The 12,869-nt window shown below is 37.8% G+C and overlaps 1 protein-coding gene across 1 annotated transcript in view; it reads left to right on the top strand.

Moving 5' to 3' along the window:
- MTA3 (metastasis associated 1 family, member 3) overlaps nt 1–12,869 on the top strand; it is a 124,553-nt gene that overhangs the window by 54,973 nt on the left and 56,711 nt on the right. Inside the window, exons 7-8 of the mRNA XM_009876328.1 lie at nt 3,015–3,203; nt 8,126–8,200. Coding sequence (XP_009874630.1) covers nt 3,015–3,203; nt 8,126–8,200 — 264 coding nt within the window. The remainder of the gene's footprint in view (nt 1–3,014; nt 3,204–8,125; nt 8,201–12,869) is intronic.

Here is a 12,869-nt window from a genome sequence, read left to right as displayed (position 1 = left end):
GTGGATGTACACGTTAGGGAGGTCTTGCAGCTTTAACAGCAAGTGAGAGGTTGCTTTCAGGCTTCCTTATTTTGAAAACAAGGGCAAGGTAATGAGGAGAGGCAGGAAACTACCAGTGATTTTAGAAAGCCCAACTGAAAGACATGAAACAGTGTGTGTTTATCTTCTTAGATTATAGTAAATGTTCTTTTCTTCCAGTAATAAAGACTTGTGAGAAAACCAACTAACTGAAACTTGCATTTCTGGCCTTCTTAGAGGTAGTGTTTTGTTTTATAATGACAATTGATTTCTGAGAAGAGAAGGAAACCGGTGAGAATTTCTGTTTCGGATTCCTAAACATTGTGTAGTGTATACACTGACCATAAAAGCCATTAAAGCAAAGCAGGTTGATGGATTCCCTTGCTCTTTGTGGTGGACTTGCTTGGAAGAGCCCAGACTACTTTACTGGGAGGATGTAAATCTGGTTTTGAAGGTCTCATCAGAATGAAAAATATTAACAGGTTTTTCCTTCGCATTTTGAATGATATGTTTTTAGTGATTTTTATTAGACTTCCATATATGTGGAAGATATTCCATACATGTTCTAAGATAAACATGTTTGAAATATTATTGAGTTATAGAATGGCTTAGATTGGAAGGGACCTTAGAGATCATCTAATCCAAAACCCCTGCCATTGTCAGGGACTCCTCTCAACTAGACCAGGTTGCTCAAGGCCTCATCCAACCTGGCCTTGAACATCTCCAGGGAGGGGGCATCCATAACTTCTCTGGACAGTTTATTCCAGAATCTTGCCACCCTCATACTGAACCTATTCTCTGTTTCCAGTTTGAGTGCTTTGTTGGAGGCAGCTCAGTCTGGCTGATTTAACTCACTACTGAAATTGCAGCTACTTTGGAAATTCTGTGTTAGAGCTTGTTTGCAGCCTGCCTTGTTGTTCCCTTTCTTCCCAGCTCTGTTAAGCTCTTCCTTAGCTTTGGTGAACGGTTTCCTCCTTTACCTACTGAAATTTGGACCAGAAGTTCCCTCTGCCTGTGTGGCTAATACTTTTACTCTGGTGCGACCCCTTGTCTCTGCTGGCAGGTGTGCTCTGGGCAAGAGTTCCTGAGGAAGGGTGGTTCTTCCTCTGTTCTTCAGGCTCCTATTTGGGGAGAGGCAGTGCCACATCTTCCCAGGCTCTGACTCCTTCAGTGTCAGGTACCCACTAGTTGTTTCCTGCAGTCCTCTCATCCTTGGGTAAAGCAAATAAAAAAGGAGTACTCCAGGACTTTTTGTCTTGGGCTCTAGTAATGTCTCGAGGCTGCTCTTGCTTTTGCGAGCACAGTTCACTCACTGCAATGTGGGGATTTAATTACAGGTGAGGGCTGATAAACCTACAGAAGGCAACAATTTGTTATCACAGGAACTTATCAGGGGTCTTATCATAGAATCATAGAATGGCCTAGGCTAGAAGGGACCTTAGAGATCATTTTAATTCAGCCTCGCTGTCACCAGGGACGCCACCTGTCAACTAGATCAGGCAACACTTATGTCACAGAACAGCTCTGTGAAGACAGTACTTATCCGCAGAGTTCATTACGCATATTTCCTGTGGTAGTATCAAAAAAAAGCTTAGTGGAATCAGATGTTTATTATAGATGGAATGAACATAGGGCAAGATCAAGATCCAGGTTTATTCACTTCTGTTGTCAGTTTTAAGAAAGTTATCAGTGAATAGATACGGATTTTGCAGCGCTCAGAAAATGACTGATATTTGATCTTCTCTAATCCGAAGATTACAGTTTTTAGACATTATGTTATATATTTCTATATTGGAATACTACATTTTAACAATAGCTTTTTCTCAAGACTGGTGAATTCAACTTGAACCGTAAGTAAAATTACATATTGTAGGATACTAGCAACAGTACTTCTTGCAGATCAAACGGTACGAGAATATGGTGCTTCATAGCTTTCAAACAGATATACTGAAAGCTGGAGAAAGGCTTCAGCCACTCATGGGAGATGGCAGAAGATAAGGAGAATTCATTATTTGCAGTACATTTGTATACAAAAGCTTGACTGGATTTACTCTGTAAGTGCTGTACTGACACATAATACAAGCATGTCCCTTCCTTGAAAGGTTTCGGGGGCCCCCTCTCATGAGTTTGAGGGCTGTGCAAGAGATCACAAGCTGCAGTTACAGCTCATCTCTGTGGTGGGACAAACAGGTTAGAGATGGGTGTTACGCAGTCACACACATTGTTTGTTCTTGCACTTTACACCTCTAATACCTCCTTCAACACAGTGTTTTAAGATCATGGTAATGGGGTCTTTTGGGACACTGAGTCAGGCTTCTTGTGTGTTGCTCCATTTTTCCCTGCAGGTGAATTTGTGATGTAGATTCTTTACTTTTGATATTCCCTATCATCAGTTAGTGATGTGAGCTTTTTCACTGTTACCTGTGAAGAATGCTATAACATTTTCTGTTTTCCTGTTTTGTAAGGTGTTTTAATCAAAGAAACCTCCTTTACCCGTCTCTGACAACAGACTTTAGCAAGGGGCAGAAATCTTACTTTTTTTTCAGTATGATGATAATGAAAACAATAAATGGCTTCCTTCTCCAGCAATGAGAATATTGAGCACCTAGATGTCTGGGCAGTCGTTTAGCTACTATTTAGAACTTCCCTTAATTGAAAATGGCCCCTCAATCAATATATTGCACTGTCTCTATTGGGTTACTTGGAAGGAATTTCTACCAACTAAAGATTCTCTAGAAATGTTTACTAATAATTATTTGCAGGAACTAATAAACTAATGTCATTTTTAGTAAACGTTTTATTAAGGCATTTCCTTTCTCAAATTAAGTAATAAGCAATTTATTTTCCTTACGTTCCACAGCAGAAAATCTATGATGTCAAGTTAGATTCTAAATTTAGCATTAGTTGATGCTTCTTGTGTGAGTTATGGAAAATAATATATTAACTGAAATGGACTGCTCTCTGTTTAAGCATGTTTTTTATTCTCTCCTTGATAGTTTCATGCAATGGATACACTGCATAAACACAACTATGACTTGAGCAGTGCCATCAGTGTTCTAGTGCCACTTGGAGGGCCTGTCTTGTGTAGAGATGAAATGGAGGAGTGGTCAGCATCAGAAGCTAGTTTATTTGAAGAAGCATTGGAAAAGTATGGCAAGGACTTCAATGACATTCGACAAGACTTTGTAAGTACGAAATTATACACTTTTCTGTTACTGTGTTTTTGTGTGGGCAAGCGTAACTGCTTTCTGTAGGTTTGGAGGATTAGAGGAGAAATCTGTGTAAAAAAATCTGTGTAATCTACATAATTAATGTACTACGTATGTTTTATCTGGCTGAAAGTCAGTGTGCATTCTTATTTGATGCCATTCTTTGGAAAGATGTTGACAGGAGGTAGTCTTTTTAATGATTTAGTGCCAGGTAGGATGTCTCATGCCGACGTGTTTTGATAAGGATTTCTACAAGACTTTTACAAGCATCTCAAAAAGTTCCATCAGCTTTTCAGAACTTTTCACAATTACCAGTGAAATTCATTGGTAGCTACACGGCTGATTCACCTGAGTATTTTTGGAAAGCTAGGGTTTCCATCTATGTTTAGCAGTGAGAAATTTATATTCAGAGAGGTTTTAAAGTGCTCTACAGGGAGCTATTTTGACTTATTAGGTATTTTGGCACTTCTGAAGAGTAAAGGAAGTGTTTTCAGTATGTTCTAACTACACTGGTTTTGATACTGAAGTATCAGACTATAGGGCAGCAAAGCTTTGATTTACTGATTTCTAATGCAGAGTAATGAAATTGATTCTAACACTGACTGCTCGAATTGCTAGTAATTTGTCTGTACATTTTTTTGTTTTGCGTGTTTCTTGGAGAGCTTTTTTCTTTCAAGGGGAAAGATTTTCTCTGTTTTACTAACTTCACGCTGGGCTTTGTGAAAAGGTTAGGTTTTGAGCCAAAGGAATTCCTTTATTTAAGACTGAAGTCGATTGAACCATTTTCACAACAGTCTCGTTCTGCTTGACTCTGGAGAGCTCAGAATTTTGTTTTTCCTTGCATAAGTTGTTAGAAATCTTAGTGAGAGGGAAATGCTACTATATGGTAAGCGTAGAAGTCCTTCCAAGACAGAATGCGGGACACTGGGAGGAGGTTTGGTAATGAGCTAAGCTATCTTTCCTTCGCTTTCACAGTTCTAAAATGAAACAGATAATTGAATGACAGTGGGAAGGGAAGGCTATTGTTTTTCTGAAGAGCTAACATTGTAATAGGTGTATTATATCTGTGTGCTTAATTTTGAGATTCCTCTGTGAGAAAACGTTCATTGCATTTATCATAAAAGGTTGAAAATTGCAGGAAGTAATTCCGCTCAAAAAAAAATTATTGGAAAAGAATATTTATTTATCAAGTTTTAGAAATGAAATCTTAATGTAAACTGCAGTTCCTTATTATTCCTCATATAAATAAATGGTCCTCAGCTGCAATTATACAACAGTTCAGTAGCTGTGTCTTCTAACCAAATGTTTTCTAATACATAGTGTTTGGCTTCTCAAAATGCCGAAAGCATATAATACAGATTTTATTGGCTATTTACAAATTGAGTCTTAAGACAATTTGTGATCAAGTGTACCTAAGTCTTATCTCTGGTATTTGTGTACTGTTTTTATTTTCTGTATAATTTCTGTGTTGTGTAATATATAATTCTGTTGATATGCATATGTTAAAGTGGTAACAGTAAAGTAATGTATTCCAGGAGTCAGTTATGCATTTGTAATGCTCAAATGCTAGATATTTGAGTGAGGCTACTAGAAACTGTTTAAAATGTTCACATTTTTTCTCAGGTGGACTCATGATACCCTCACTCTTTCACTGAATCTTCTCAAAATGCAGATTTTTTTTTTTTTTCCCCCCCTTGCCCTTCTCCCAAAGTGAGACACACACAGATCTAGAGGTAGGGTTACGTAGCCTACTGAAGGCATGTTAATGATGAGTCACAGAGCCGGAGAAATGGATGCGAGGCACTAATTAATTATAATCTCATTTAGTTAGAATAGGGATGTTGTCTATTCTTAGTCACTTGTGAGATTTTTACCTTTGGAAAAGTCACACGTCATTTTTAAAAAGTCATTAGAAGAACATCTGTTTTACATATCAATTTATGTTGTATTGGTAACTTAGAATTAGATCAAGACTGTGTGCACTATGTAATTTGAAATCTTTATATTAATTGTTGTGTTATCTTGGCATATCTTAATTTCTCTAGAGGAAAATTCGTGCATTCTTGTTTGCTTTGTAGTCTTCTAAAAGTATCGGGATTTGAAAATAAACACTTGGGGTTTTGTCATCTAAAACAGTCTTTCAAAATTTAGATCATGTATATATGAAAAGGTCCTGCAAGGTGAGGTAGGTGTGCATGTGTAGCACTTAAGCAGTGATTTTCCATGAGAATACATTTAGATCATCATTCCTCTCTTCAGTGGCGAGTCATCAAAAAGCAAGTACTCTTACTGCTGTTGGAAGAGCATGGACAAGGAAGTTAACATGGTAGGGTATGCGTGAAGCTGTTGCAGTCTCCACGTAGCATCTATTCATGAAATTAAATCCTGTGGTGCTTGAGATTAAACTCGAGCTTAAGCAGTCATGCAGTGGTGCCACAGCACAGGCCAGACTGTCGTGTTGCATGGCAGAAGGTGGTTGGTAGCAGTCTCCTGAAGCGGGAGGGTGATGTAGGACGTGCCCGAGTCAGTGCGTACCGGAGGAGTTACCTGTTCTGAGTCGATTCGCGAGGCACGGCAGCTTGTGGCCCTGAAGTGATGTTCTCCAAAGGTCAGGTTTGTTTACTTTTCCAGCATTTAGTAAGAACTGGCACTATTTGATGTTCAATCTGCAGCTCAAGCATTAAGCTCTGAACATTAAACATTAGTAAGCATGACAATTATTATAAATTAAGTGGTGAAAAGGAGTTTACCTTTTTTTTTAATAGGCAGGAGAAGCTTGTTTGTTATCAAATTACCTGTTTAGCCTTTGAATAATCATTTTCATCAGCTGTTGACTCATCAACTGTAATAGGAGCTCCTTTGTTGAAGTTCTGCTGTCTTTAAGAACCTATCTGAATCCTAAGCAACCTAAACTTTTCAAGTTAATTGAATTTACTTGATGTACTTAATTACTTCACATTCCAGGGTAGTAACATGGAAGAAGACTCAATATTTTATGTTCTCCAAATACAACTGTTTTCCTGATGGTAATTCTTAGTTTTTCATTATCAACAGTTTACACATTTATAACTGTTAGATCTCAAATGTGGCAGGAAAGGCTTTGGCAAACAGGCTTTAATCATTTATAGAATAAAGGAGCAACTGTTTTCCATCTTCAGAAAACAGTAGAAAGATGGGTTAAAATTAATATGTTCATTTTAAGATACTTAACAATCCTGAACTTTTTCTGCTGGTCTAATTTCAGGGGTCCATTTTTACCCTTTTACTAAAGAAATAAAAAATTTCCCTCTGTTTTTTTTTTTGTACTGCTGACGCCTTTTTGCTAATTTTCTCCTACAAAAGTGTCATGCAGATCATCATTTTTAGTTCTTTCAATTGATGCTTAATAGAATTTATAATGAGAGTACATTCCATGGCTCTTCACAAGTTCTCTGACGGTTTACAGCAATCTCAGGAAAACTCATATGCCTCTACAGTGTTTTGTCATTTTAAGTGTGTAAGAAAACAGAATTCAGGATGTTGATACTCAGTCTATCAAACAGGTTTTCTGAGTCTTGAATCAAAGTGTAAAAGGATTATGACTATCCAGTCCAAGTACTTGTCTGTCTTTAGTAGTGGATGCGTAGTCAATGAATGAACACACTGACGTCACAGTCATAGTGAAAAAAGATTAAAGTATTTTCTAGAGAAATGGCAAATTTAATCTGTAGCATGAATGTGTGTGTGTTCAGGAGGGAGAATAAATATGGAGCCACTAAAATTTACTCGTTGACAGTGGTAAATACTCGGAATGATCTGGATGGCAGGAAGACTATGGCCCTAGAGACTGAGAAGCAGCTCACCTGTCACCTCACGTGATGACAGGGGACAGAAACATGTGTTCCCATCACTGGCCTTTTCTTGGACTGAATTCTCTTAAGGCATAATTTAACTCAAAAATCAAAGGAATTTTAGTAAACCTAAATGTGTTGCTATTTATTGGAACATCAGCTTATGCATTTTTTACGCTGCTACTTGTTCATTAAACGCAAATGGACAGGGATTGACCCACTGTGGAACGTGGACTTGGGAAAAATTCACAGCTCACTCTAGACCTAAATCTCAGCTCCTGAACGGCAGAGATGGGAGCCAGGTTCAGTTCCTCTAAGGGTCTGCAAGCAAGCAGCCTGAAAAACTGGCTGTAAGCTCCTGCATGCAGGCAGAGGCAGCTTGATGTGTTCCATTGTTGCTTAACTTAGGCTAATACATTGTTATTTTACCGTTGAACATGTGCACCCAAAATAATCATCATCACCACCAATTGCCCTGAGTTTGCACAGAGAGCTTCTTTGTCAGTATCAGTCTTGTTGATCGAGGTAACATTTGTCCCTGGCAGCCTTTTGTTTCTTGTTTAATGACTGAGAGTATGTGGAGATTTATACAAAACTAGTGGTATTTATGAGCAGCAGAGTTGTTATGGAACTTGAAAAATCTGTGAACTAAGTGGAGCAACCTTTGTATTTTTGAGTAAAATCATCGTGAGACTTGAACACAGTCTTGTCAAGATGATTTATTTTAGTCTGTTACACTTTATGATAGAGATGCCTTCTGTGTTCCCTAATGGAAATTTAGATTCTGTTTGGGATATCTTGTTCAACCATGTGGCTAAAACAGAATTACATTTGGATTCTGGGTGTGTATTATTGTTGTAATTCTCCATCCTTGTTAACTCTAAGGAAACACTGTGTATTATTAATGGTGATATATATTCATTTGAATATGTATGTTAATGCAGTTTTTTGACATGTTCACATTTTAGTATTTATATGTCAACTATACGTGGTTTTAACGTGGGTTTAGTAAGATGTGGACACTGCAGTTTCTTGGAACCACTTTAATTTGTAACAAATGTTTTTCAGCTCCCGTGGAAGTCGCTGACTAGCATCATTGAGTATTACTACATGTGGAAGACCACCGACAGATACGTGCAGCAGGTAATTTAATGACTATTTCAGTGTGAACCAATCTGCCATGTTCTTAAAAAAAATCTAAACATTAAAGCATAAAAATCCATTTATGTTGTTAAAAAGACACATATAGTGAGAGGCCTGTGGTGATACTTTAGTCTATAGATCTGTGGTTTTGTGCTGTTCACAGGGTGTGTTGTCAAATCCTTTGATGCCAACTGTACATCACAGCTGTGGAAGGCTTTCTAAGCTATTTGTATTGTCTTGTACACTCGTTTGTAGCAATGTGTTCCCTGTTTCTTGCTGTAGTGGGGGATAAGAAGGAGATGGGCTGCAGAGCAAATGCTTTTTAGTCTGTGAAACTGTGCATGGGACTGAGGGAAAAGCAAAAATACATCGTGTTAAAGTGTCTGCTGCTGTTAGGAACCTTTTATTGGCACTCCACAACAAAACATTGCTTTGGCATTACCGGGATTTAAAAACAAAATTGAGAACATTCTGCACACAGTGGATGTGTTCATCCTTCTGATTGAATGTTCAATTGTTTGGATTGCTCTGGAGCAGAAACATGGTAATATTATATTGGATACTGACACTGGGATTTTTTTAAGCATGTTTAGGCAAAGCTTCAATGTTGGTATTTTTTATATATTGCACTCCCTTATATATTTACTCCTGGGTATAGATATATAAGATATTTTTAAATATTCCATTTTAATTTACAATTCAACATTCGAGTTTGTAGCTCCTTTACTTCCTGCATAATTAGTGGCAGTGTTATGTATGATATTGAAAATTAGTTTTATGCTGTAATGATTATAGCTGTATTGTTAGATGTATCTTTGGAACAATTCCAGGCTTTGATACAGTGTGTCAGGAGGACTTCAGGTTGTCCATCTTTCTTTTCAAATGTTTCTAGATCATCTTGTTAGTGTATGGAAAGCAAGAGGAAAGTCTTTTACCACGTGGTAAAGTTATGGACTGTCACTAGGACCTTTTAGTTATATGGATAATGCAAACAGAAAATAGTATGCTATGTGTACAGGCTTGTTTTTCTGGTTTGTTGTTTTATGGGTTTTGTCATTTCACTTTTAATGCTTTTTTTGTACTATTAATATTTATTCTATAAAGGTGTTGCGAGCAGAGGTTTACTGCGCAGTTTGTCAGCTCTTAAAGATTTGGAAACAGATGATCTCAAAGAATCTGATAGGAAGATTTTATTGATACTGGAAGCCATAGAGTAAGGGTAAATTCAAGTGCAAATTGACTTTCGTCAGCACTCTCGGATTGCTCAGAGACTGATCTTGTTTCCTGTGAAATTTTTCTGAAATACTTGCTCTGGAGTGATTGGCAAAGACTGAAACTCCCTTTCTAAAGTTTGCTAGGACTTCTTTGTGATTCTGTTGCTAAAATGATCAAGCTGCGTAATGATGTGTTGAGCTTGTGTATCCTTTTGCAGGATTAGGTTTTTAGTCTCATACAAAAAAAACACGTAAGATTTATGGTGATCTACAACTTGAACACTGTTATAAATGCTGGTGTTCTGCTTATAACTGAGTAAACTTCCAACATCCAAACTCAGAATGTGGCAACACACCATAGGATTTTGAATGCTTTAGACATGTTCTTTCAGAGTCATGCATATGATCACCAATAACAAATTGCTGTGGTTTCTTATATCTCATTTTTGTCCTTGTTAACTTTTCTGTAATCTTTCCTAAGGAGAGATCAACACTTCATCCTGCCATTGCTTAGTTTCTTTGGGAATGGTGAAAATAATACTATTCAGTAAAAATGGTATCCGTAGGTTTTTTTCCCCACCAGAACAAGCTGTGATAATTGAACGTATTTCAGGGGAAAAAAATATGTTCAGTAAGAAAGTGGCAATTTCAGTCAATTCTTATCTAAATATCATGCTTGAGGGCAGGGCACCTCAATGGGAATGGGAAGACAAAAAGGTCGGTGTACATACTTGAATCTCATGCCTAAAATACGATATGATTTAATAAGGAAATCTAGTAATGAATTATCTTCATTTTATTTGCGTGAATTGGCTATGTTATGTTAGATATAAGAAAGGTTTCCTTGGCATAATTGCAACTGAATGTTACTCTTGCTTGGTAGCTAAAAGTGGTGATTTAATGCCAGTGGAGATACTGCTGCCAGCTTGTCTTCAGCCCGTGTTCCCTTCAAGTCAAGGTGAAGGGAATTGGATACATTTAAATTCTTGGTCGTGTTGAGCTGAGTAGCAAAACTAATTCAGGCCTTAGGTAATTATTCTTGGTGACATGGCACTTCTCATGATTTCTACATTATATAGTGTTAGAGGAAGGCCAGGTGGCTGGTTCAGCCAAATGAAATGTGTTCTCATTACTTGTGGTGGTCTCGTTAATCTGATACAACGCAAAAAGACTTCTACTGAGACTTTGCAACAGAAAAAGAGTGAGCACATATAAGAATAACTGAATTACAGTAGTAAAATAATATATTAATGTTTCCCTTACATTTATTTATTTCCACTGTTGAAAACTACTAAGGTAGGGAAGTGGTTATTTCTTGCGATAGTTGTCACTTAATATTCGTAACAGAAGTTCTTAAGAAATAACATTCAGTTGCAGGGACAGATAATTAAAAGTAGTAGAGCCCAGGTGAAAAGCTGGGTTAATACAGCCTGCCCTTCCCTACAATACAGTGTGTAAGACTTGTTTGAAATAGTTACTGTTTAGGATCTGTTGTAAATTTTGTTTCAGGGAAAGCATCAGTTCTTTTTGTTACGTGCTCTAGTAATTTATTAACTGTATTGTTACAAACTAGTGCTCTTTTTTGTTTTTTGGGGGTATTTTTTTTGTCTAATTGTTTTGAATCTCAACTTCCAATCATTCATCCCCTAAATTCCAACAGACAGAGGTTTCATCTCAGAAATTGCAACTATTTGTTGATATTTTTCTTTCGGCATTCTTTCTTATCTCTCAGTACTGAAAAGTTCACACGTCAGTGTGAATTCAAGCTGCGACATTTTCCATTGCTTTTAGAGAGCGATGTCAACCATAGTTTTAATGCATAAAAATACACCTTATACTGAAATGATATTGTGTGATTATTTTGTAGGAGGCAGTGTATCACTCACTTTAGTAAATAAAGGAAGGAGCAGTTGCTAAAATTGCATTCTCTACAACCTCCATACCACTACTAAAAGCATGGCAAAATGTAATTAATGTGTATAGTCACTTCTCACTGACACTGTCATCAGGGCTTAATACAGCTTCCTACAAAATGCTTTTACGTTTTGACAGTGCTTCAAGGATGCTTTCTTCATTTCTCTCCCTTTATTGCATATTTCCCTTCTGCCCTGATGATCTCACTAGGTGTGCTGTGAGATTTATTTGGGTTTTTTTAGGATGGGATCAGTTTGTTATGAAAGCCTGTGGAGCTCATGTTACCTACTGACCTGCAGTCCCATGTGCTTTTTTAATTTGAAAACAAATCCTATATTGCTTGGTATAATAAGAAAAGGAAAAAGAGTCAGTTGTGGCCAGAAATCATTATGCAGAAAGAGTTCACTGTTGAGAGCTCTTCTGCTGGGGCTGTGAAATGTTCCCAGGCTTGGAGCGTGCTGCTGTTCTTTCTCCTTGCTCTTGCAGAAACTGATTTAAGCAGGCAGAATATACCACATTTGTGGTTTTGCTCTGGGCCTGCTGAAGGTAGCGCAGTGTTGCCAGACGTGGTGCTGGGAAAGCCCGCAGTGGCACCAGACGTGCCGATGGAAGCCACCTCTGTAGCTCCGAGCGCAACTAGGCGTCTGCGAACAGCAAAAACTGGAGGGGAACTATCCTGTAAATAAATGGAAGAGGGTTCTTGCACTGAGTAGGAGTTAATTCATGGTGCCACAGACTGCTAAGGAGCCTATTTGCCACAGATCGCTCCTCAAAGATGCGGTTTTTATAGTGAGAGCCATGGAGATGGACATGAAGAGAGGCAACTTTCTGGAATGGAAAAGAGCAGCGTTTCTGTGAGGAGACCTACGTGGGCTGCTCAGTTAACCCTGTAACTCGCCTCATGGCTCAGGCAAGAGGCTCGCAGAACAGAGTGTTTTGATGATCATTTTCTCAAGGTGGGGAGTATCTTCCTGGATTGTGAGCCTTGCAGAGATTGCTTATCAGAAAATGGGGGCATAGCAGAGAAGAGTATTGACTCTTGTAGGAGAAATAGAGGGCTGAATTTTAAACACCTGATAAAGAAGGGAGGAATCCCAAGAGGCAAGCAGGTAGTGTGGATTTATTATTGCTGGATATCAATGTCCCCCCATTTTTTTCCTCCTCTATAATGAAACTGACCTTGTTTCAACTCTTTTTCTCCTTTTTTTTTTTTTTCCCAAATGAATAGGAGTAAAGTCTTGAGTACAGGATGAGCAGGGAAATATTTTTTCTCCTTTATCTTTTACATACAGACAAATGTTTCAGATAAACTGTAGACATATGCCATTGCTGAAAAAAGTTAGTAATACTACCTTGAGTGCAGTATGTTTTGAGCTTGTAGCAAATACGAAGAAAGCAATAATTTAGTAAATTCACAGACCGTCTTGATAACAGTGTAGTAGTTCCTGCTGCTGCTGTGGTCCTGTGCTATATTTTTTATGGCACTTAAGAGAAGTTATTTAGTTATTTTAGTTATTTCTAAAAGTCAGTGGACTTTACTG

The sequence above is a fragment of the Apaloderma vittatum genome, unplaced genomic scaffold, assembly GCF_000703405.1.
Source record: "Apaloderma vittatum isolate BGI_N311 unplaced genomic scaffold, ASM70340v1 scaffold6799, whole genome shotgun sequence".
Taxonomy (NCBI): Eukaryota; Metazoa; Chordata; class Aves; order Trogoniformes; family Trogonidae; genus Apaloderma; species Apaloderma vittatum.
Note: the sequence above shows the minus strand (reverse complement) of the source record. Positions and strands in the feature narration are given on the sequence as shown.